The 25,032-nt window shown below is 45.3% G+C and overlaps 1 protein-coding gene across 4 annotated transcripts in view; it reads right to left on the reverse strand.

The window, feature by feature from the left end:
* NARS2 (asparaginyl-tRNA synthetase 2, mitochondrial) overlaps positions 1–9,858 on the reverse strand; it is a 33,828-nt gene extending 23,970 nt beyond the window's left edge. For 2 of the 4 annotated variants that reach the window (XM_072133978.1, XM_072133981.1), the window contains exons 1-7: positions 9,722–9,858; positions 9,126–9,312; positions 5,963–6,072; positions 4,740–4,860; positions 4,349–4,489; positions 3,268–3,348; positions 2,628–2,728 (exon numbers count right to left, since the gene is read on the reverse strand). In XM_072133978.1, coding sequence (XP_071990079.1) covers positions 2,628–2,728; positions 3,268–3,348; positions 4,349–4,489; positions 4,740–4,860; positions 5,963–6,072; positions 9,126–9,281 — 710 coding nt within the window. In that variant the 5' untranslated portion in view covers positions 9,282–9,312; positions 9,722–9,858. The other 2 variants (XM_072133979.1, XM_072133980.1) reach the window with 2 other exon arrangements.
* Between the last annotated feature and the right edge of the window lie 15,174 nt (positions 9,859–25,032).

Here is a 25,032-nt window from a genome sequence, read left to right on the forward strand (position 1 = left end):
CTATACAGATGTGACTGCTGAGGCCAAGGATTGGCTCGGTGGTCACGTGCTGTCTATACAGATATGACTGCTGAGGCCAGGGATTGGCTCGGTGGTCACGTGCTGTCTATACAGATGTGACTGCTGAGGCCAGGGATTGGCTCGGTGGTTACGTGCTGTCTATACAGATGTGACTGCTGGGGCCAGGGATTGGCTCGGTGGTCATGTGCTGTCTATATAGATGTGACTGCTGGGGCCAGGGTTTGGCTCGGTGGTCACGTGCTGTCTATACAGATGTGACTGCTGAGGCCAGGGATTGGTTTGGTGGTCATGTGCTGTCTATACAGATGTGACTGCTGAGGCCAGGGATTGGCTCGGTGGTCAAGTGCTGTCTATATAGATGTGACTGCTGGGGCCAGGGATTGGCTCGGTGGTCACGTGCTGTCTATACAGATGTGACTGCTGAGGCCAGGGATTGGTTTGGTGGTCATGTGCTGTCTATACAGATGTGACTGCTGAGGCCAGGGATTGGCTCGGTGGTCACGTGCTGTCTATACAGATGTGACTGCTGAGGCCAGGGATTGGCTCGGTGGTCACGTGCTGTCTATACAGATGTGACTGCTGAGGCCAGGGATTGGCTCGGTGGTTACGTGCTGTCTATACAGATGTGACTGCTGGGGCCAGGGATTGGCTCGGTGGTCATGTGCTGTCTATATAGATGTGACTGCTGGGGCCAGGGATTGGCTCGGTGGTCACGTGCTGTCTATACAGATGTGACTGCTGAGGCCAGGGATTGGTTTGGTGGTCATGTGCTGTCTATACAGATGTGACTGCTGAGGCCAGGGATTGGCTCGGTGGTCAAGTGCTGTCTATATAGATGTGACTGCTGGGGCCAGGGATTGGCTCGGTGGTCACGTGCTGTCTATACAGATGTGACTGCTGAGGCCAGGGATTGGTTTGGTGGTCATGTGCTGTCTATACAGATGTGACTGCTGAGGCCAGGGATTGGCTCGGTGGTCACGTGCTGTCTATACAGATGTGACTGCTGAGGCCAGGGATTGGCTCGGTGGTCACGTGCTGTCTATATAGATGTGACTGCTGGGGCCAGGGATTGGCTCGGTGGTCACGTGCTGTCTATACAGATGTGACTGCTGAGGCCAGGGATTGGCTCGGTGGTCACGTGCTGTCTATACAGATGTGACTGCTGAGGCCAGGGATTGGCTCGGTGGTTACGTGCTGTCTATATAGATGTGACTGCTGGGGCCAGGGATTGGCTCGGTGGTCACGTGCTGTCTATACAGATGTGACTGCTGAGGCCAGGGATTGGCTCGGTGGTCACGTGCTGTCTATACAGATGTGACTGCTGAGGCCAGGGATTGGCTCGGTGGTTACGTGCTGTCTATATAGATGTGACTGCTGGGGCCAGGGATTGGCTCGGTGGTCACGTGCTGTCTATACAGATGTGACTGCTGAGGCCAGGGATTGGCTCGGTGGTTACGTGCTGTCTATACAGATGTGACTGCTGAGGCCAAGGATTGGCTCGGTGGTCACGTGCTGTCTATACAGAGGTGACTGCTGAGGCCAAGGATTGGCTCGGTGGTCACGGGCTGTCTATACAGATGTGACTGCTGAGGCCAGGGATTGGCTCGGTGGTCACGTGCTGTCTATACAGATGTGACTGCTGGGGCCAGGGATTGGCTCGGTGGTCACGTGCTGTCTATACAGATGTGACTGCTGAGGCCAGGGATTGGCTCGGTGGTCACGTGCTGTCTATACAGATGTGACTGCTGAGGCCAGGGATTGGCTCGGTGGTTACGTGCTGTCTATATAGATGTGACTGCTGGGGCCAGGGATTGGCTCAGTGGTCACGTGCTGTCTATACAGATGTGACTGCTGAGGCCAGGGATTGGCTCGGTGGTTACGTGCTGTCTATACAGATGTGACTGCTGAGGCCAGGGATTGGCTCGGTGGTCACGTGCTGTCTATACAGATGTGACTGCTGAGGCCAGGGATTGGCTCGGTGGTCACGTGCTGTCTATACAGATGTTACTGCTGAGGCCAGGGATTGGCTCGGTGGTCACGTGCTGTCTATACAGATGTTACTGCTGAGGCCAGGGATTGGCTCGGTGGTCACGTGCTGTCTATACAGATGTTGCTGCTGAGGCCAGGGATTGGCTCGGTGGTCACGTGCTGTCTATACAGATGTTACTGCTGAGGCCAGGCATTGGCTCGGTGGTCACGTGCTGTCTATACAGATTTGACTGCTGAGGCCAGTGATTGGCTTGGTGGTCAAGTGGACACTTAACATGACATCAGTACTTATTTCAGTCTTACTAAGAGGCTGAGAGCCAATACTAAATTATATGTGTGAAAGAGTGGGGTTCAATACTATGGAAAAGGGTGTGTGCCATTCAGGGCATATCAATAAGAAAAGAAATACATGCTTGACGTCTGTGATTCCTACTAAAGGGGTCCCCAACTGAGACCCAAAATGAGGTTGTTGGGTCCTCTGTGGCTGCACAAGGGCAGAAGATATGGAAACACTAGAATATCTCTGTATCACCCTCTAATAGAGGACAACCATCTCCATCCACCATTATAAGCATTACATTCATAGAAATAGTAGAAAATGCACATTAGCTCATTACCCGGCCATGATCTCCAGGTGCAGCTGTCCAGACACGGTAAGGAAAGCCGGGACCCCAAAAAAACCTCCATCATCCTCCTGTGTGTCTTCTCTGTTAGAAGCCTTTGAGATGGAGAAATTCTGGAATTAGTAACCTATAAAGTTCTCCCCTAGTGGTGAATTATTATTATTGCACTTGTAAGGTCCAGAGGGGACAAGCCCTGTCCATATTAGCTATAATGATATTAATAATCTTTATTTATATAGCGCCATCAAATTTCGTTTAGAAATGGAATTAAAGTGTACGGCGGTGGTGCCCCGACCCGACCCCATATGTGTGGAAACAATTGCGAACCAGAAAACCTGGTGTCTTGTATTGTTTCAATATTGTGCTTGTATTGTGCTGAACAGTACAAACCGGGTCAAAGTAGTACATGCGATCGCATGATTATGGGCTACACATTGCACGTGTTTTGCTATATCTCCATGATATGTAAATGAACCCATCACCTGACTCCTCTCCATACTCATCCCATAGAAGAATACTATGATGTAGCCTGAAATAGCTGATAATATATATGAATATAAAAGGTTTGCTGTGCCTTTAATGGCTCTTGGATACTGCAGGGACATGAATGGCGGCAGGTCATCTCCATACCTACCTGCACCTGGAACAGCTCTCCGGCGCCCTCACAGTCGTTAGAGGTAATTATGGGGGTGTGGATGTGAACGTATCCATTACTCTATCAACGGAGAGAGAACACAGAGAGTAAAATTACACAGAAGAACATAATCTGCCGAGCTGGCGGCGTCACCGTGATGTCACAGCCATAAGAGGCAGCGCCAATACAGGATAGAGCAGCAGCGCCACCTTATGGCCAAATAGGTGATTACAGCTCCAGTTAAAAAGAAATATTTAAGGGGCTATCTTATCTCAGGTTAAATTAAATTATAATTTCTTTAGCCCTTATAAGAGGCAAGAGGACCTAAACTGCAGCTACCCTGTGTCCCCAGCTTTCCCAGACTCCTGTGGAGCAAAAAGTTCAACAGTTCATATAAGCCCTAGGAATATTTCCCATAGTCTATGTGCGATTCTCCTTGTGAAGTAGATTCTGGCTGGTGTCAAGCATCTTACATGTAGTGGTTGGTATCGTCTGTGGTATGTAAAGGGTTACAGCCACTACAGCGATAACGCCTGTCAATATAAAGACTTCATTTTACATTATGGTGGTATAAAGTGATTAAGAATCTCTCTTATTAAAATATAAATATATGTAAAAAAAAAATTGGGTAATGCAACACCACCACCTAGTGGTAACAGTGCTAACTGCAGGTAATCATAGGTGCCATATCATTTTTTTTTCTGGTTATGTTGTAGGTCGAGTACAATGGTCAGGATAGGGCCAAACTTCCTGATCAGTGGGAGTCTCAGTGCTGAGACCCCGACAGATCGCAAAAATGAGGGGAGCCTGTCGGAGAGCGCCGCGCTCGGTGATCCCCGTCAGCTCTATAGAGATTAATGGAGCAGAGCAGTTATGCGCGGCTGTCTGCTCCATTAGTTTGAAGAGTGACCAGGAGTCCGACTGACCCCTCGTTTTCACGATCTGTGGGAGACTCAGTACTAAGACCTCCACTCATCAGCAAGTTAGGCCCAATCCCGTGGCCTAACTTTAGTTTGTGGGAAAACCCCTCTAAAGCAGGATGTTACAAACTTCTCACAAAACAAAGGAGAAGCTTCCAAACCTTGAAGAAGTGGTGGATGGCCGCGGTGGCTTCACTGCGGATTCTTAGTAATGAGCCAAATGCATTTGTCCTGCAGCGAAGGTGAGGAAACTGGCGGATATATTCCGGGGGGTGATACTCCTTAATTTTAAAAGGAAAATCCTACAAAAAATGTGTATAAAAAGTTATTACAGCCCTTTTTTTTTAGGGAAAGTCACAGTATAGCCAGGACACTACTTGCAGGGCATGTTATAGGGCAAACCATTTAAGGCTGCACAACTGAAAGAGGCTTCAGCATAAGGACAATTCAAGAACTGGAACCTGTGCACAGATCATAGAGAGATAGACTACTGGGCTATCAATGTCACTGGGCACATTACTAGTAGACTGCGCCACCAACCCCCCTTCATACCTTCGAGTCACATTCTCCTATAACATGGATAGCCTCCGCTTTCAGCTCCACATTTTGTTTTTTGCTAAGACTCTTCACCAGCGTTCCACAGATTTCTACAGAACTTCCAAAACTGATTGCACTGCAGAGAGAGAAAGGGGTGTCCAGAGGTTTACTGGCTATTTCCAATATCAACCAGCAGAATAGTAAGTGCAGCTCTGGAGTATAATAGGATCCATACAGGATAAGTAATGTCATGTATGTACACAGTGACTGCACCAGCAGCAGAATAGTGAGTGCAGCTCTGGAGTATAATACAGGATGTAACTCAGGATCAGTACAGGATAAGTAATGTCATGTATGTACACAGTGACTGCACCAGCAGAATAGTGAGTGCAGCTCTGGAGTATAATACAGGATGTAACTCAGGATCAATACAGGATAAGTAATGTCATGTATGTACACAGTGACTGCACCAGCAGCAGAATAGTGAGTGCAGCTCTGGAGTATAATACAGGATGTAACTCAGGATCAGTACAGGATAAGTAATGTCATGTATGTACACAGTGACTGCACCCGCAGCAGAATAGTGAGTGCAGCTCTGGAGTATAATACAGGATGTAACTCAGGATCAGTACAGGATAAGTAATGTCATGTATGTACACAGTGACTGCACCAGCAGCAGAATAGTGAGTGCAGCTCTGGGGTATAATACAGGATGTAACTCAGGATCAGTACAGGATAAGTAATGTCATGTATGTACACAGTGACTGCACCAGCAGAATAGTGAGTGCAGCTCTGGAGTATAATACAGGATGTAACTCAGGATCAATACAGGATAAGTAATGTCATGTATGTACACAGTGACTGCACCAGCAGCAGAATAGTGAGTGCAGCTCTGGAGTATAATACAGGATGTAACTCAGGATCAGTACAGGATAAGTAATGTCATGTATGTACACAGTGACTGCACCAGCAGCAGAATAGTGAGTGCAGCTCTGGAGTTTAATACAGGATGTAAAGAATAAGTAAAGGATAAATAATCTTATGGGTTTATTATATGCTACGGAGCCTCACCTTGAATGGTCCTCGTCATTTGCCTCAACAGACAGCACGTCTATATAATACACATATCTATTGTAAGCAGAGGTCCTGTAGGATAACATCTAATCCAGGATTCTCCATTATGCAGTGACGATTCTCTCCAGCATTACCACAGACCTCATGTATTCTGCACGTCTCACCTGTTCTTAAGCCTGGGCTCAGCCACAATCTGGAGGCTTTCCAGTGACGTCCCATCATTCACATGTAGGAATAAAACATCTTTCTGCGAACGGACGGAGCGGACCCAGCCCTATAGGAGGTGACAGTACAGGTGACAACGTACACACACAATGTGATATGTGATCTAAGCAAAATCTAACAAAGCTTTTCCATAAACTATGAATAAATAACAGTCCAGTGTGTACATGATGAGGTACACTGTGTCTGACCAATATACCCCTCTGACTCTTTTCTTGATCTGTCTTTAAAGAGGACCTGTCACCTCAATTTTCGGCACCAGGAGCTGCTTACTAAAGTAAGCAGCTCCTAGTGCTTGAACAAACGCTGCAGTGTTACAGTGATAGCTTTACTGGAAACCTCCGGTAACGCTATCAAACGCTGCGGCGGAGTACAATGTAATCATCGGACAGCTCGCAAAGCTGTCCGATGTATTCATGAGGGGGCGGTCCGAGGCGCTGCCTCATCCCCGGAGCGCCCTGCTCGCTCCATAGGCCGGCAGTGACTGCCGCGCGCTAGGCGGCAGTCACCGCCCCTAGCCACGCCCCAACCCCCGCCCCCTCATGAATACGTCGGACAGCTTTGCGAGCTGTCCGACAATTACACCGTACCCCGCCACAGTGTTAGATAGCGTTACCAGAGGTTTCCGGTAACGCTATCACTCTAACACTGGGGCGTTTAATGAAGCACAAGGAGCTGCTTACTAAAGTAGTGCTGATAAATTCGGTGACAGGTCCTCTTTAAGCTGAGCTGTTGAGTGGAGACCCAGTTTCTGAGACTCACTTCTCCCCCTCGCCATTCCATAGACTTCTATAAAATCTGACACCTCAACAAACTTCTGTCCATCTTGCTAGCAAGATAGAATTAAAGGAAATCTACAACTGCTATCCAGTGGTTTTGAGCAGCGGTCACTCACATAGTTCTGCCGTTCTGCAGAAGAAGAATCAGTAGAGCTGAAGCCAATTGCATAGAAAAAAACCTTCAACCCCTTAGGCCGACGGGACACGTAGCATTTTTTTTTTTTTTGGAAACGCATCCATTTTTGACCGGTTTTACCAATTATGTTAATTAAACGGATCAAAAAACGGATGGGTATTCAAAAAACGCATGCTTTTTTTTTTTAACAGTCTGCTTAAAAATGACCCAAAAGCAGGTTCAAAACACCACGTGTACCGCTGGCCTTAAGGATGCATTCTTTTTTTTAGTTAATTTTTCATATCCCACCTTCAAAAATCTAGAACTTTTTCATTTTACCATGTGCACAGCTATATTAGGGCTTATTTTCTGCATAACAAATTGTATTTCTTAGTGATGGTATTTATTATTCCATGCCTGGTAGTCGTAAGCAGGAAAAAAAATCCAAATGCGTCGGTGAAAAAATGCATTTTCTTCTAGGGTTGGTTATTACAGCTCCAATAACACCACCACTTTATTCTTTGGTTCGGTACGGGGATACCAAATGTATACAGGTTTTATTGTGTTTTAATACATTTAAAAAAAAATTTTTTAAAAATGTTTCATTTCACCATCTTCTGACACTAATATATTTTCAGTCATGGCGACATATCGTCGCTCTTCGATAACGTTATCCATTGTCCGGGAGCACTGATCGAAAGAAAGGATTCGCCAGTGGCAGTCAAGCAGTTGACACTCGTTAGTGTATTAGCAGTGGGTGTTTGCTGCAATATGCAGCAAACCCAATGTCTTTATGAAGAGAAGTCACTCCTTGAGCCCTCTTCATATTTTTTTAAATTTCCATGACGCATATACGTACTGCATACGTCATGCAGTATTAAGGAGTTACAAACCTTGTATACTGCAGCCCTGGAGCGCCCAAAGGAAGGCGGGGGAAGGCTAATTATAATTATATGCACGCCTCTTGCAGCTCGAGCAGGGTCTGGTACATTGGAATGGGAGTGAGGAGGAGGGAAGAATCGCCCCTCTAGCTGCAAGAGCCGTGTATAATTATGCATATAGGGAGCACCCAAGCTGTCCTCCACCTCCTTGGAGCGCTTCAGGGCTCCAGTGTACAAGATTTTAAAAGTCTTTTTCTCTGCAATCAGAACGTTCCTGTACTTCAGCTTTACGGATTCTTCTTCTGCAAAATTGCAGCACCATGTAAGGGATCACTGCTCAAAACCACTGAATAGCAGAGGTAGATTTCCTTTGAGCAGAACTTTTAGCACAAAGTGCAGGAGGAAAGACATTGCTCCAATAGCATAGTATCTCTAGTTTAATTGATTTTTTGTGAAATTTTTTAAGAAGTTACAGACCAATTTTACAAACCTAAGGTGCCTGGAAGCCAAGTGTAATAAACGGGAGAGTAAGGCACCCTATAAGCTTTACAGGCATGTATTTCTGGTTTTCCAGCAATCTATAATTTTAGAAAAGATTCAGTCTTAATATTTACACAAATTAGCTCCTCAGTGCAACAGGGGCGGAGTCTTACCTACTGGTGCACCTGTTATCTTCTTTCTACCACTTCTTATAATCCAGAGGGCAGATTCCCAGGTGAAGTTTTTGTCGCCTTTTTAACGCATCCAAAACACAAGTGGGAGGGTGTTTGGCCAAAACACATATGCACATTAGCTCCTCAGTGCAACCTACTGGTGCACCTGTTATCTTCTTTCTACCCCTTCTTATAATCCAGAGGGTAGATTCCCACAAGTTGTCACATTTTTAACGCATCCAAAACACAAGTGGTAGCGTTATGCATTTTGGACTAACCAGCACCCACTTGAGTTTTCGATGCTTTTAAAAACGCAATAAAAACACCACATGGAAATCCGCCCAGAGGGTGGTGTTGTGTAGCATCGAAAGAAGAAAACGGGTGCATCAGCAGGTGTGGCTCCACCCTTGGTGCACTTAGAGGCTAACTTGCATAACAGATAACCCCTGCTGGGTGAGATCAAACTTCTGCTTGAGGAGCTTATGAAGTTACTTTGACAATGTGCATGTTATGTACACATACTCTCTTTGACAAGGGTAGGAGTGGGTCCCTAACTACAAAAGGATGGTCCAAAATATCTTGTCAAGGTAACGAACACCCTCCATGACAATGCCACACTCGACAAGCCAAAAGGGTGCAGTGATGCAGCCTCACGCTTAAATGATTGTGTCTATTACCTGGATTTTTATGTTCTTTGCCTCTTCTCCTTCAACACTTGCAGCCAGAGCTTGGCTCACACTGAGCTTAGTGGTTGCTGTACTTTGCTTCCGGTGACAATGGCGCCAGGGACAGCGCCGGAGGATGGCGGCAACTAGCTTCCTGGGGGTGTACATGACGTAAGCTCAGACGAGGCTTAGGGTTTACCTGTAATAAAACATGTCACGATGACTGAACTCATCTGTATATTACGGAGGTAATACTGCGCCATTCTTACATTTAGCACCTATCCTGTGAATACATTATAACATGCAATGATGGTAGCCATATTGGCAGTGACCCAGCTTTCCCAAGTGACAAATAAGCACAAGTCATTTATTGGGAGATGATTTTATTTGCATGCATTATAATGTCTGACACGTTGTAAGAAATTTATTTCTGTATAGATGTGCTGCATAATGTCAGGTCATTGAAGAATGTGCAGCTGTTGAGGAACTAAAAGTCCCAGACATCTTGCAGAGCAGCTTGGAAACACATGCAAGGATCCAGAATATTAAGGTAATGGCCGCCAGCTTAGCTCTTACATTAGAGACTCCCTGCTGCACCAGTATCTCACCTGACATTGCACTGCAGGACCCACTCCTCACATGTCACCGGCTGCAGTCTCCATCACAATTCACATTGAAAAGCAACAAAATAGATCGTCAGCCATGTTGTCGAAGACCTAATTACGTGTTGTCCAACGGACGATCTACACCAAAATGGCCGCTGTACAGGAGACAAGATTACCGGCCGTAGAACGGAGGGACGGAGGAAGTGTGAGGTACAGGATGGAGTGAGGCTTTCTGGGAAATGTAGTGTCCCCAGAGCGTTATCCTCAAGTCAATTGGCTATATTACGGTTTGTCCAAATTATATGGATTTTTTTTCTTATAAATTAAACAAACAGCATATGCTGCCATAAGCTCCCCAAATCAGTCATTGTGACTATAGATGTTAGAAACAAAGACATATAAAACAAACCCCACTGCCCCCCCATTAAATATACACCACATAATCCCCTTAAATAGTTCCAAACTCAGACCCCACCCTAAATCTCTATATTAATATAAGTAAACCCCTAGCCTCCGAAATAATCCAAACCCCAGTCCTTTAAATATATTTTTAGATCATGTAGGCCATCTAAGGCCGCGTTCACACACTTTAATGCAATGGGGAGGGGCTCAAGCAATCCTGGTGCTCATTTAAGATTGGGTGCGTTCCAGTGGCTGTCACATGGTGCGTTCTTGGACTGTACTTGGGCCGTTTTTAAACAGACTGTAAACACATGCGTTTTTGTATGTCTAGCATGCAGATTTTAACCAGCCAAACGCATGGTAAACATACAGCCAATCAGTATGGCGACCATGGTTACATTAGCACAAATTGCATCAAAGCTGGGAAACATCTTCTTCTTGCATGCATTCCTTGTGGGCATAATGGTGTACAATTAATGGCTACTCCCATTGAAGATGTTTCTCCCTATCCTAAAACAAAGAACCACAGACACAGGAAATGGGATTTAGCCAGTTTTTTTTTTTTCATTTATGTTTGGAAAGTTGGTTTAAACAGATCCGACCTCTTACCAAATAAGAGGTTGAATCCTCGTATCTTGTGCGCTTGCAGTCGAGTTTATTCATACGGGGGCCGGCTGACACTCCCCCACCACGCACCTGTCAGCAGGGATCTGTAGGAGAAGCCGGCAGCATCGCATATATTGCGTAATTGCTGCCGGCTTCTCCAACAGGTCCCCGCTGACAGGGACATGCTGGGGAGTGTCGACCGGCCCCCTTATGAATAAATCCGACTGTAAGCGCACAAGATACAAGGATCCAACCTCTCATTTAGTAAGAGGTCGGATCTGTTTAAACCAACTTTCCAAACATAAATGAAAAAAAAAACTGTCTGGGGAATAATGGGCTGGGGAGAGGATATTGGGGGGGGGGGGGGGCATTTGGTGGGGGTCTTTTTCGGGGTGACAGGTCCTCTTTAACTGGCTGCAACTTTATTAAAACTTTAACGTGTATGAACAATTTAAGACTCTTATGGACCGTGTGTCCCTGTCCTCGCCTGTTATCTAAGAAAGATAAACGCTTACATGTTACAGGGCCGCTGCCTATGTGATGTCCTGGTGTTGGGCCATTACTAAAATCATTTGGTGTTCATGTTAAATTAACCCAGTTAGGACTGATCACCCCACTGGTCCCAGGAACTTAGCTATTCATTTTACTGGCCTAAACTCGACCAGGTGTAGAACACCATCCCCTTATCCAAGCTATGGCCCACATTTATCAAAACTAGTGCAGTCTGTACGATCTGCAGTTTGCCGGTGTGCAGGGGGCACCAGATTAATCATAACTGTCTTTATTAATCTGGTGCACCCCGCATCTGCTGCAGAATTGTGGCGCACATCAGTAATAAATGTGGCGCTAACTCTGACTAAGCACTAACACACCCCTTTAGGTGCACATTTTTTCTGTCTTGCAGCCACAACACAAAACTGGCGCAAAAACTTTAATAAATGTGAACCTATTGCTGCATCCTGAGATATGGCTGTTACTGGTTGGTTTTTCCAGAACTGTATCCACAGACAAGTTTATAAATTTAATCCCTTTCTGCAGTTCTGGGTCTTTCTCTAGTTCTTCCATTGATGCAAGTCACTGGGGCACATTTACCAAGGGCTTTGCAACAGTTTTCAGTCTGACTTTGCACGTTCTTTCTTGTGTAAACAGCTTACACAGGTATTAAAGAAGTGTCAGCGCTGCTATTGTGTTGAACACAACCGTTTTGTGGCGCAGGTGCACTAGCCTCCATGCGACACAAATTATGGGACATTCCGGTGCTCAGTCGGACCGTGCGCCAGATTAAAGGTGCACCACAAAAGTTGGTAAACTCTGTCGGGCCACCGAACGTTATACACAGGTAGAGCACTTTTAGTGCAGTTTTCCACATTCTTAGTAAATGTGTTTAAATGCTCATTTCTGAATCCTCAGACACATGTTTTTATTTCTAACCGCCTTTCGGGAGACAGGTTGGAGTTATTCTCTAGTTTTCTCTCACCATCTGTTAGGAGACAGATTGGGCGTCCTGCTCCTGCATGGTGTTGAGAGAATCATTCCTGACACCAAATTATGGAGAGATTGCACCAAATTATGGTGTCCAAGCAGCAGAGCCAGTCTGTCTCCTCTATAACTAGGACATTGATTCCAGCCACACTAATCACTGGTCATGTGCAGAAGGTATCCTACTACCACAACCAGCCAACTGACTGACATGCCTCTTCTTTGAAGAATTTTGTTGCCAGCTTGATAGAGTTGCTGCTGCTGGAGTTACCGAACAGTGAGTTGTTTTACAAACTCTCTTCTTTTTCTTTGCTTCACCCTGCTGGCCCATGACAGGGGTGGATGAGGCCTACTCTTGGACATAAAGCTACCATGACACAAGCTCTAGGTCGTAGCCATGTCAGCCACTCCAGTCCTACCCTACAATCTTCCCTCCACCAACATCTCCATCTATATACATGTTCCTGTCAGCCCTGGTGATGTGTGTTTAAGCTGCACAGTCATTAAGTGACTTCACTGCAAATTTGCTGTTGTCTCAATTTAGAAAGGGATAAGGGATTACAAGGTGATCAGTGAGGGTCACACTGCTGAGACCCCATTGATGAAAAGAACAGGACCCCCTGCAATTTGAATAATGGGGTCCCATTCTCACTTATGCTTCATTTAATTCTGTTGAAGATTGTGAGGCACAGTGCTGGGGTAACCCCCAGCTCTCCTATTCACTTTCTATGTGAGAACGGGAGATACCTGAGCGTTGTGCTTGCCGATTTCTCGCACTACCATGGAATTGAATGTAACAGCAGGACATGTGCACATCATGCTGTTTCACCCATTAGTGAGAACGGGACCCTCACTTTTGTGATCCTGTCGATAGGGGATAACTTCTTGAATTGGGATAACTTTGGTATAATTTGTTCCAGAATTTTTTATGCCACTTTCAGAATTGTATAAAACACCCCCAATAATTGTATAAGCCCCCTACACAATTGTATAAGCCTCCTCCAGAAGTGTATAAGTACCTTCCAGAACTGCGTAAGACCCAGCCAGTATTGTATAAGCCCCTCAAAAATGGTATAAACCCTGTAAGAATTGTATAAGCCCCCTCCAGGATTTTATAAGCCTCTTCCAGAATTGTATAAGCCCCCTCCAGGATTTTTTTAGCCTCTTCCAGAATTGTATAAGCTTCTTTCAGAATTGTATAAGCTCCCTTTTCAAAATTGTATAATCCCCGTCCAGAACTGTATATGTCCCATTCAGGATTGTATAAACCCCTTTTAGAATTATATAAGCCCCATCCCAGGAGCTTAACTGAAGTGGTAGCAGCCAAAGCATGTGCTATGGGGCCCACAGTGTCAGGGGGCCCCATAATTCGACATGACACACACATGCGCAGAACGCCAGCTTCGTGGACAAGGTCGCGCAGCTCCTCGTAGCTGCGCGCTGAAGATGTCTGGATAGGAGGATCAAGGAGGCTATTGGGGCGTGGAATAGCCGCGCCGTGCAGCCTCAGCTCCGGCTACTCCACGCCCCAGTAGCCTCTTTGGTAAATTAGCATATTACCACAATTAAAGATTAAAAAAGATAAAGGGAACTAAAGGATTATCCCTTAGAAAGGGCTATCCTTACATACATTAGAGGCACCTACCACCGGATCTACCTTAATAGGTAGATCCATAGTGATAGGTTTCCTTTAAGTTGGAAGGGGGCCCTATTCAGAACCTTGCTATGGGTCCCTGCTCTTCTACTTGCACCCCTGCCCCCTCTACAACTGAATAAACTCCCTACCGAATTATGCTTATATTAAATATTCCAAAAAGCTCACCCCTATGCAAAAGTTTGGGTGGGATAATAGTCTTTTTTAGCACACTTTTTTTGACCTATTTTCCTGGGACGTCTAGTTCTGAGCACATTACAGTAAGCCTTGGAGCTCAGCATTGCATCCTCCAGTCTCCCCCACTGCCGCTTCGCCTACACCGGAGACGCTAATTCATTTCTTTCCTCACCCTGACGTCTCATTTGTGAAGTCAGTGGCAATGAATAGATTGTCCCATGTGTCAAACATCTTATTTATGGGCGCCTACACGTGAATCTAAAAGGGATATATGGCTCCTGTATCTACAGAGCAGCACACAGGGTGATCGATGACGTATTGAAAGTTGACAGGCGCCGTGAAATATGCGCGGTGGATAGCGGGTGACCTGAGGATGTGCATAGGAATGAGTTTGCTGGGGTGTCATAACTCAGTGGATGTTGGCCTAAAGATTTCCAGCATCAGGATTCATTTCCGCTCAATGTTATACGAGTAGAAATAAGATGTGTCGGGATCTTTTTTTTTTTTTTCCTCCTTCCCGTTATTTATAAAGAAAGTAAAGTACATTATGTGGCGCGTTACAACAGTTCTTTATATCTGTAGCATATAATAACTTTCCTATTACCTGACATTTAGTGTCGCTATTAAATGTATTATTTATATTTCGGTTACAGATGAAAGGGCTTGCGCGGCTGCTTACTGGCACTAGCACCTCGTTTTATACCCACAGTACAATGGGGCTTGTTATCTATAAATATACTGGTGAGCGGAATAGAAGAAGAGATTTGGTTATGGGAGTTTTTATGTTTTTTACAGTCTTGTACTAAGATCCTGTTGCTATATCCAGGCCTTAAATATGATCTATCACAGGAAAGGCAGTGGTTGCCTATTGCCTGTTAAAGGTGATGTGGAAGCAGGACCACCCAGTCTCTTCTCATGGATCACTGCCTCAATGTCCTTTGTAATCGGGGTTCCCTTATCCAGTCCTTGTTGCCATTACAGAGTTTCCCTGATAGAGAACCCCTAACCTCTGATACCCCATTTTCCTGTCTGGTCATGAACAGTTGTCACCTAATAGCTACTTTGCCTGCAAGAGTGAGGGATCAGCTGTCAACTGAAAGCTTCTTGGGTAGGCAGGGGATGAACAGCTGTCATCTGACAATATTCTGCCTTCCTTTCTTACAATTATTGGCTGTCATCTGACAACTATTCGGCCTACCCTATTTCACCTACACCTACCCTATATCATTGTCAGGGAAGAAACACCTGCCTTTACTACAAGGAAAAGCCAACACATACTTTGTTTCTCTGTCAGAGAAGGAACGGCTGTCATCTGACATTTACTCTGTTTCCCTCGCAGAGAAGGAAAACTTTTCATCTGTCATCTTCTCTGTTTCCCTGTCAGAAGGAATGGCTGTCATCTGACATCTTCTCTGTTTTCCTGTCAGAAGGAACGGCTTTCATCTGACATCTACTCTGTTTTCCTGTCAGAAAGAATGGCTGTCATCTGACATTTAGTCTTTTCTGTCAGAAAAAGAATGGCTGTCATCTGATATCTACTCTGTTTTCCTATCAGAAAAGGTACGGCTGTCATCTGACATTTACTCTGTTTCCCTCTCAGAGAAGGAAAACTTTTCATCTGTCATCTACTCTGTTTCCCTGTCAGAAGGAACGGCTGTCATCTGACATCTTCTCTGTTTTCCTGTCAGAAGGAACGGCTTTCATCTGACATCTACTCTGTTTTCCTGTCAGAAAAGGTACAGCTGTCCTCTGACATCTACTCTCTTCTACTCTCACTTGACAGCCACTTAGCTCACGCAACAGATAAGGATCGTCTGTCATCTGAAAATGACTCTCTTCCCATGTCAGAAAAAGAACAACTGTCACCGGACAACTGCTTTATCTGCCTTTCCTAAAAGTAGTAGCTGACTTGTACTCTATTTCTGTGCCAGGGGAGAAACAGTTGTCATCTAATAACTATACAACCTGCTTAACCTATATAGAAGAGCTGTCATCTGACATCTACTCTGTTTCCCTGTCAGATGGAACGGCTGTCATCTGACATCTACTGTGTGTTTCTGTTAGAAGGAACGGCTGTCATCTGACATCTACTCTGTGTTTCTGTTAGAAGGAACTGCTGTCATCTGATATCTACTCTGTGTTTCTGTTAGAAGGAACTGCTGTCATCTGATATCTACTCTGTTTCCCTGTCAGAAGGAATGGCTGTCATCTGATATCTACTCTGTTTCCCTGTCAGAGAAGGAACAGCTGTCATCTGACATCTACTCTGTTTCCCTGTCAGAAGGCACGGCTGTCCTCTGACATCTACGCTGTTTCCCTGTCAGAAGGAACGCCTGTCATCTAACATCTACTCTGTTTCCCTGTCAGAAGGAACGCCTGTCATCTAACATCTACTCTGTTTCCCTGTCAGAGAAGGAACAGCTGTCGTCTGACATCTACTCTTTTTCCCTTTCAGAAGGAATGCTTGTCATCTGACATCTGCTCTGCTTTCCTGTCAGAAGGAACGGCTGTCATCTGACATCTACTCTATTTCCCTTTCAGAAGGAATGGCTGTCATCTGACATCTACTCTGTTTCCCTGTCAGAGAAGGAAAGGCCATCATCTGACATCTACTCTGTTTTCCGAAGGAACTGCTGTCATATGACCTCTAATCTTCTTTTCTGTTAGAAAAGGAACGGCTGTCCTCTGACATGTACTCTGTTTTCCTGTCAGAAAAGGAACGGCCGTCATCTGACATCTACTCTGTTTCCCTGTCAGAGAAGGATCGGCTGTCATCTGACATCTACTCTGTTTCCCTGTCAGAGAAGGAACGGCTGTCATCTGACATCTTCTCTGTTTTCCTGTCAGAAGGAACGGCTTTCATCTGACATCTACTCTGTTTTCCTGTCAGAAGGAACGGCTGTCATCTGACATGTACTCTGTTTTCCTGTCAGAAAAGGTACAGCTGTCCTCTGACATCTACTCTCTTCTACTCTCACTTGACAGCCACTTAGCTCACGCAACAGATAAGGATCGTCTGTCATCTGAAAATGACTCTCTTCCCATGTCAGAAAAAGAACAACTGTCACCGGACAACTGCTTTATCTGCCTTTCCTAAAAGTAGTAGCTGACTTGTACTCTATTTCTGTGCCAGGGAAGAAACAGTTGTCATCTAATAACTATACAACCTGCTTAACCTATATAGAAGAGCTGTCATCTGACATCTACTCTGTTTCCCTGTCAGATGGAACGGCTGTCATCTGACATCTACTGTGTGTTTCTGTTAGAAGGAACGGCTGTCATCTGACATCTACTCTGTGTTTCTGTTAGAAGGAACTGCTGTCATCTGATATCTACTCTGTTTCCCTGTCAGAAGGAATGGCTGTCATCTGATATCTACTCTGTTTCCCTGTCAGAGAAGGAACAGCTGTCATCTGACATCTACTCTGTTTCCCTGTCAGAAGGCACGGCTGTCCTCTGACATCTACTCTGTTTCCCTGTCAGAAGGAACGCCTGTCATCTAACATCTACTCTGTTTCCCTGTCAGAAGGAACGCCTGTCATCTAACATCTACTCTGTTTCCCTGTCAGAGAAGGAACAGCTGTCGTCTGACATCTACTCTTTTTCCCTTTCAGAAGGAATGCTTGTCATCTGACATCTGCTCTGCTTTCCTGTCAGAAGGAACGGCTGTCATCTGACATCTACTCTGTTTGCCTTTCAGAAGGAATGGCTGTCATCTGACATCTACTCTGTTTCCCTGTCAGAGAAGGAAGGCAATCATCTGACATCTACTCTGTTTTCCGAAGGAACTGCTGTCATATGACCTCTAAGCTTCTTTTCTGTTAGAAAAGGAACGGCTGTCCTCTGACATGTACACTGTTTTCCTGTCAGAAAAGGAACGGCTGTCATCTGACATCTACTCTCTACTCTCACTTGACAGCCACTTAGATCACACAAAAGATAAGGATCGGCTTTCATCCGACAACCACTCTCTTCCTATGTCAGAAAAAGAACAGCTGTCACCGAACAACTGCTTTATCTGCCTTTCCTAAAAGTAGTAGCTGACTTGTACTCTTATTTCTGTGCCAGGGAAGAAACAGTTGTCATCTAATAACTATACAACCTGCTTAACCTATGTAGAAGAGCTGTCATCTGACATCTACTCTGTTTCCCTGTCAGAGAAGGAACGGCTGTCATCTGACATCTTCTCTGTTTCCCTGTCAGAGAAGGAACGGCCATCATCTGACATCTTCTCTGTTTCCCTGTCAGAGAAGGAACGGCTGTCATCTGACATCTACTCTGTTTCCCTGTCAGAGAAGGAACGGCCGTCATCTGACATCTACTCTGTTTCCCTGTCAGAGAAGGAACGGCCGTCATCTGACATCTACTCTGTTTCCCTGTCAGAGAAGGAACGGCTGTCATCTGACATCTACTCTGTTTCCCTGTCAGAGAAGGAACGGCCGTCATCTGACATCTACTCTGTTTCCCTGTCAGAGAAGGAACGGCCGTCATCTGACATCTACTCTGTTTCCCTGTCAGAGAAGGAACGGCTGTCACTTGACAGCCACTTTCCTCACACAACTGATCAGGATCTGCTGTCATCTGACAACTGCTCTCTTCCTTTGTCAGAGAAGCAACGGTTGTCTTTCACCCCAAAAAAATATCTTTTTTTTTTATTTTAATGAGAATTTAAATAAGAGAATTAACAACAGTATTAACATAAGATGTCTTCATGAAGAACTCGAGCCTTCCCTTCCACATCCGGTGTGATAATACGCTAAAAGCGCTCAGGCTACCGGCGCTTCAATTTCATTAGCAGCATGTAACAGGCCGAGGTCTGGACTTATTAAATCACACACTATCTGTCGGCACAGTCGCTCTCCTGTAGCTTTTGGGCTAGGATCAGGCTGGCTCTGCATTACAATGATATTAGTATGTCTCGTGATGGAGCATCTTGTAATTCAGATAAAAGAGCGGCTCGCTGGTGGATCCCGGAAGGAACAGGGAGCGTCTTCAGCCATCGCTCAAGACGAGAAACAAACAGCCAGTGCCTCACGTGCTGCCGGCGATTTACAGTCCTATGTGCCATTCCCCCCTCATTTTTTTTTTGTGCTATAGATCTGAAGAGCTGTAGGCACTGGAGCAACAAGAAGGGAAAAACAGGCAATAGTAATTTTTCCTAACCTGGAGCGGACAGATGGGAAAACACGCTCTAACAAATAGTACAAGATAGTTTATCATCCGCGTTGTGTGTGCAATTATGGTAAAAAGCTGCTTTAGGCATCCGTGTGTTTCGTAGGAAGGAAGGTAGCAAGCAAATTGTCCCTAGACTGAAACCTAGTAGAGCACCACAAGTATTATTCATGACCCAAAACCTTAAGGTTTGGGTCTAGTAGAGGAATAAAAAGGCAAATATGCAATGTCGTTGGGTCTAATACTTCAGTGTCACACTGGTGACCAGGGACTACCTAAAACAATGGCTTCCGGTATTCACTGTGAATTGGTATTCATGATTGCTAGGTTTCCCACTGGATCCACTTCAGGATTCTGGTTCTTCTAGCTTCTTCTAAATTATGGTAAAATTCTGCTTTAGGCTTCCTTGTGTTTTGTAGGAATGAAGGAGGAATAAAGAGAAAACTGGCCCTAGAATGAAACCTAGTAGAGCACCACAAGTCCTAGACCTCAAAGTTTGGGTCAAAAGGAGAAGTAAACAGGGCAAATAGGCAATGTCCTAATAATTCAGTGTAACACTTCTGACCAGGGACTGCCTAAAATAATAGCTACCTGCATTCACGGGCACTTAGTTGCCTACTGCGTCCACATAAGAGTTCTGATTCTTCTCATTCACCTAATAGGGTACACACACCTTGTAAATAGACTCCTGCCAATTGGCAATCTCCTAGTTATATAATGCACCTTCCCAACAGGTGTCTTAGCAAGAAAGATTCATTCAGTGGATATTCAAGGCTTTGTCTTTGCCTACTGCTGATTTCCTGCATTGACCTTTTCTTTTTCCACAAATCTTTGCTACCGACCTAACCTACAACCTGACTTTCATCCTTGCAAGAACACCTGACCAGACTTTGGCTTGAGCCTTACATCTCTTTACCCTTTGCCAGCTGAAACCTACTCTGAGACGATTGTAAGAGTTAAGGACCTGGTAACTTCACTGCAGTGAAGTCCAAATCCTTGTTTAGTGGTTAAAGGTTAAAATCCATGTAGTAGTTGCCCAATGTTAGACTGGTTAGGTGACATAGTGGCTCCATAACTTGATGCTTCTGCAACTTCCCCACTGGGGCGCAACAGTGTATGGAAGGCAGCAGGTTACTAGCGACTTCATAGCGGCTGGGCCCCAAGTGTTATGGTAGCCTTGTCCTTGCCAAGGTCTCATCCACACCCATTGGGGCCAGTAGGAAAGCATGAAGACCGGGAGGCCACGTGACAATGAAGGTTCCACCTGGGGTGCTCCCAGTTTAGGTTATAAATGCCGATTTTGGTAAATGGGAGGCCTGTGGTGGTAGCAGCAGGCCAGGGATTCATACAGAGAATGGAGATCTTGTAAACTTGTGATTCCTTTATTAGGAGTACCTCTCATGGAACAGAGCAGATAGCAGAGCCTGTAACAAAACTCCTTCCTCTGAGGCTAGGAAGGCTGTTAGTTGGCTAGCTTATCAGGAGAAAAGTCCTTTATGTACACTAAACTGTCTGGCAACGATCTCCAATAAGCAGCGTTGTCTCTGTTGCATTAGCAGCACGTTGTGTTTGGTCATCATATATTAGGGTTTGCTTTGTCTAGACCCTTTGGGGTGCCAACTACTGGCAGCCTCTGAAGCTTTAGAAAAGTTATAATAGTTTAACCCTTTGTAGCAGCATATACATTTACACTTGTAACACATATTTTTCTCTTTACTTCTGGATGATCTCTCCTTGCCCCTTACATCTTCAGTTCCAGTCCCCAGCCAATGTTTATATAACTTTACCTATATTAACGCACCTCCCACTAAGCAATATAGGTTCTTGACCTCATCTAGTTCGTGTGAAGGTTTTCTATCCATTTTCTCCTGATGTCCTGTGTTTCACCGATGTTCTTAAACTTTACCCTCTGATTCCCTTTCCCTAGATTCCTTTATATGTATGATCTCCACCTTCCCTGACCTTGGCCTGTACTACGACTTAGCTCCTGTATGTTATGCACTGGCAAATTTGGGAATACGGTTCCTTGACCTGTGACACCATTTTACATTTTATTAACTCTACATGTCCTGATATAAGAGTGCCTAATGACCATGACTCTGCTTGTCTATTTGGTACCACACAACGTTGTTTTGGGACCAACCTGAGTCAACTGTTACCAGGCATTGGACTAATCCAAGAGGTAGCGACCTGGTTATCTCCTGGTAAAGAACAGATCATTGTATGATGGTTAAAGGGAAAAAAAACGGAGAAGTCCATTAAGATAACACTCTAAAGAATAATCTAAAGCTAAACAGGTCTGAAGACATAGTGGGTTCACACCTGCAGAGTATCGTTTCTGTATTTCCCATCAAGCCTCCGGCTATAGAGCCGGAATTGTGTGCATGCAATAAATTACATGCTATAACATAAACTTTCCCAGGCTTCATTGCTCCTGGAGATAATACTAATGAGTATTCCGAGTCTCTGTCACCTCTCCCAGATAACGCAAGCAAAGGCCGATACTCTTATTTATTTTTTCTCTTATCGCCTCCTCTTCATTTTTCTAGCCTTAGAAAGCAATAAATTAAGGCTCTTAACTTACACAATATGGATGAGCCCATGTTTTCAGTGGGAAACCGTGAAATATATTTCACATAGATTCATGGGCCGGGTCATTGTATTCTGTGATCAGACAAAAAATCCCGCCAATGACGAGTGTTCTTACAATACCGCTATAAGCGTACAAATAACAATTGGATATAAAGTGACAACATAGCCACGCTATAGGGATCTTATTAACGTTAGTATAAATTACTTCCTTCTTCTTGTGCCTTCCAGCTCCTAATCATCACCACCCTGTGGGTCCTACTTTGGGTCCTACAACTTATATAATTTGAAGGGCCAGTGCACCCACGTCTAATATGTCCTTGTAATCTTTCTCTCACACTGTAAGGTGCCTGGGCGCCGTGGGTTCCTAGTGTGCTAATTCCTTGCAAAGGGGTTTCTTCCACTCTTTACCCATTTACCCAGCATTTCTGGGTAAAGAGCCAGATTCTGTTGTATGACTCTTGCTCTGCCAAGAGCGACGGCCCTGATTATATGGTTTGCACCATAAATGCCGATCCTGGCTAGTTCCTGGACTCTGCCTAACCTTACCTTGGCCAGTCTCTGACTCTTCTATGCCTGATGTCTGCCTACCCTAAACTTGGCCTGTCTCTGGCTTTTCTTTGCATGATGTCTGGCTACCCTGACCTTGTCCAGTCTCTGACTCTTCTATGCCTGATGCCTGCCTACCCTGACCTTGGCCTGTCTCTGGCTCTTCTTTGCCTGATGTCTGGCTACCCTGACCTTGTCCAGTCTCTGACTCTTCGATGCCTGCCTACCCTGACCTTGGCCTGTCTCTGGCTCTTCTTTGCCTGATGTCTGCCTACCCTGACCTTGACCTGTCTGTGGCTCTTCTTTGCCTGATGTCTGTCTGCCATGACCTTGGCCTGTCTCTTCTTTGCCTGATATATGGCTTCCCTGACCTCAGCTTGTCTCTGCCTACCCTGACTTTGACATGTCTCTGACTCTTCTCTATCTGACTTAACCTCTGCCTTTTACTGACTCTTCTTTGCCTGTCGTCTGCCTACCCCTACCTCGGCTTTTCTCTGACTCTTCTCTACCTGACTTCTGTCGACCCTGACTTCGGCCTGTCTCTAACTCTTCATTGCCTGCTGTCTGCCTACCCAGCCCCTGGCCCATTTCTGACTCTTTATCTGTCTGACCCACTGTTGCTTCACATCAACAATGGGTTCATGATTTGTCTTTTACGTGCATCAGCATCTTCCTTTTGTTACTAAGATTAGTGAAAAAAAAGCATTGGCATGACAGCCCACATGTTTCCTGAAACTTATCAATGCAAACTCCTCCTCTTAAGTTTTCCATTCATTTTAATGGAGGTCAAATATCTAATATTAGATAAAAATATGCTTTACTTTTAAGTGTTTTTTGCACATTACACCAAATAAGCTAAAATGTAAATGAGTCTCCCCAGTATCCAGAGTTCTCAGTGTTCTCCCTTATTAGCATTAGAGTCTTCTCCGCGCTATCCCCCAGGACAGTGCGTACTGCGGAGGTAAGAGTTTTCCTCCATGCCAAATCATTTACCTTCATTACTATCCACCATTAAAAAGTCATTTCCCGGGCGTCAGTATATAACGTATACAAGGTGCTCAGCTAATCCTGATGTCGGTATTATTATTATGTACAGAAACTTCCCAAAGTAGAGTGGATTAGGAGGAAAAACTTTGTGTTGCTATCTTTATAAGAATTTAAAGTGGTAGTACAACTTTTCATGAAAAATATTCACTACCCATGGGTGATGCCATCCTTTGGTATTACCTATACAGTTCAATTACTGGCTCAGAAAGCTTTTGTCCTTCAATGCTTTACACTTCAGCTCTGCTTTACTTAAGTACCTGACAAGGGTTTTCAATTTTCTAGGATGTTCTTTTGAAAGGCGGTCTCTGTAAACTTGGCATATCTTGGGCTGAATAACGGACAGGCCTATTAACGGGGAGGGCTTAGTGGTCTGTGTTAAAGGACATCTACTACCAGGATGAAAGACTGTATGCAAATGAGCCTGAGGACATTTCATTACTGGGGGGAGTTTTCTGGGCATTTCATTACTGGGGGTAGGTTTCTGGGCATTTCATTAGTGGGGGAGGCTTCTGGACATTTCATTAGTTGGTGAAGCTGCTGGACATTTCATTAGCAGGGGAGGCTGCTGGACATTTCATTAGTGGGGAAAGTTGCTGGACATTTCATTAGTGGGGGAGGCTGTTATACATTTCATTAGTGGAGGAGGCTGCTAGGCAACTCATTAGTGCAGGGAGGCTGCTGGGCATCTCATTAGTGAGGGGCGGCTGCTGGGTATTTCATTAGTGAGGGGAGGTTGCTGGGAATTTCATTAGTGAAGGAGACTGCTGGGCATTTCATTAATGAGGGGAGTCTGCTGGGCATCTCATCAGTGAGGGGAGTCTGCTGGGCATCTCATCAGTGAGGGGAGTCTGCTGGGCATCTCATCAGTGAGGAGAGTCTGCTGGGCATCTCATCAGTGAGGGGAGTCTGCTGGGCATCTCATCAGTGAGGGGAGTCTGCTGGGCATCTCATCAGTGAGGAGAGTCTGCTGGGCATCTCATTAGTGAGGGGAGTCTGCTGGGCATCTCATCAGTGAGGGGAGTCTGCTGGGCATCTCATCAGTGAGGGGAGTCTGCTGGGCATCTCGTCAGTGAGGGGAGTCTGCTGGGCATCTCATCAGTGAGGGGAGTCTGCTGGGCATCTCATCAGTGAGGGGAGTTTGCTGGGCATCTCATCAGTGAGGGGAGTCTGCTGGGCATTTCATTAATGAGGGGAGGTTGCTGGGCATCTCATTAGTCAGGGCAGGCTGCTGAGAATATTATAAGTGGGGGAGGCTGTAGGAATTTCATTAGTGAGGGAGGCTGCTGAGCATCTCATTAGTGATGGGAGGCTGCTGGGCGTCTCATTAGTGGGGGAGGCTGCTGGGCATTTAATTAGTGGGGGAGGATGTTGGCCATCTCATCAGTGGGGAAGGCTGATGGGCATCTCATTAGTGAGGGGAGGCTGCTGGACATTTCAGTAGTTGGTGAAGCTGCTGGACATTTCATTAGTGGGGGAGGCTGCTGGACATTTCATTAGTGAGGCGAGGCTGTGACCAATGCATTTTCCACCCTAGGCTTATACACGAGTCAATATGTTTTTAAAGTTTTTTGTTGTAAAATTAATTTAGTACAACTAATTTGCATATTTATTATTTCCCTGGATTTCCTCAAGGAATTGA

The sequence above is a fragment of the Engystomops pustulosus genome, chromosome 2 (genome assembly GCF_040894005.1).
Source record: "Engystomops pustulosus chromosome 2, aEngPut4.maternal, whole genome shotgun sequence".
NCBI lineage: Eukaryota > Metazoa > Chordata > Amphibia > Anura > Leptodactylidae > Engystomops > Engystomops pustulosus.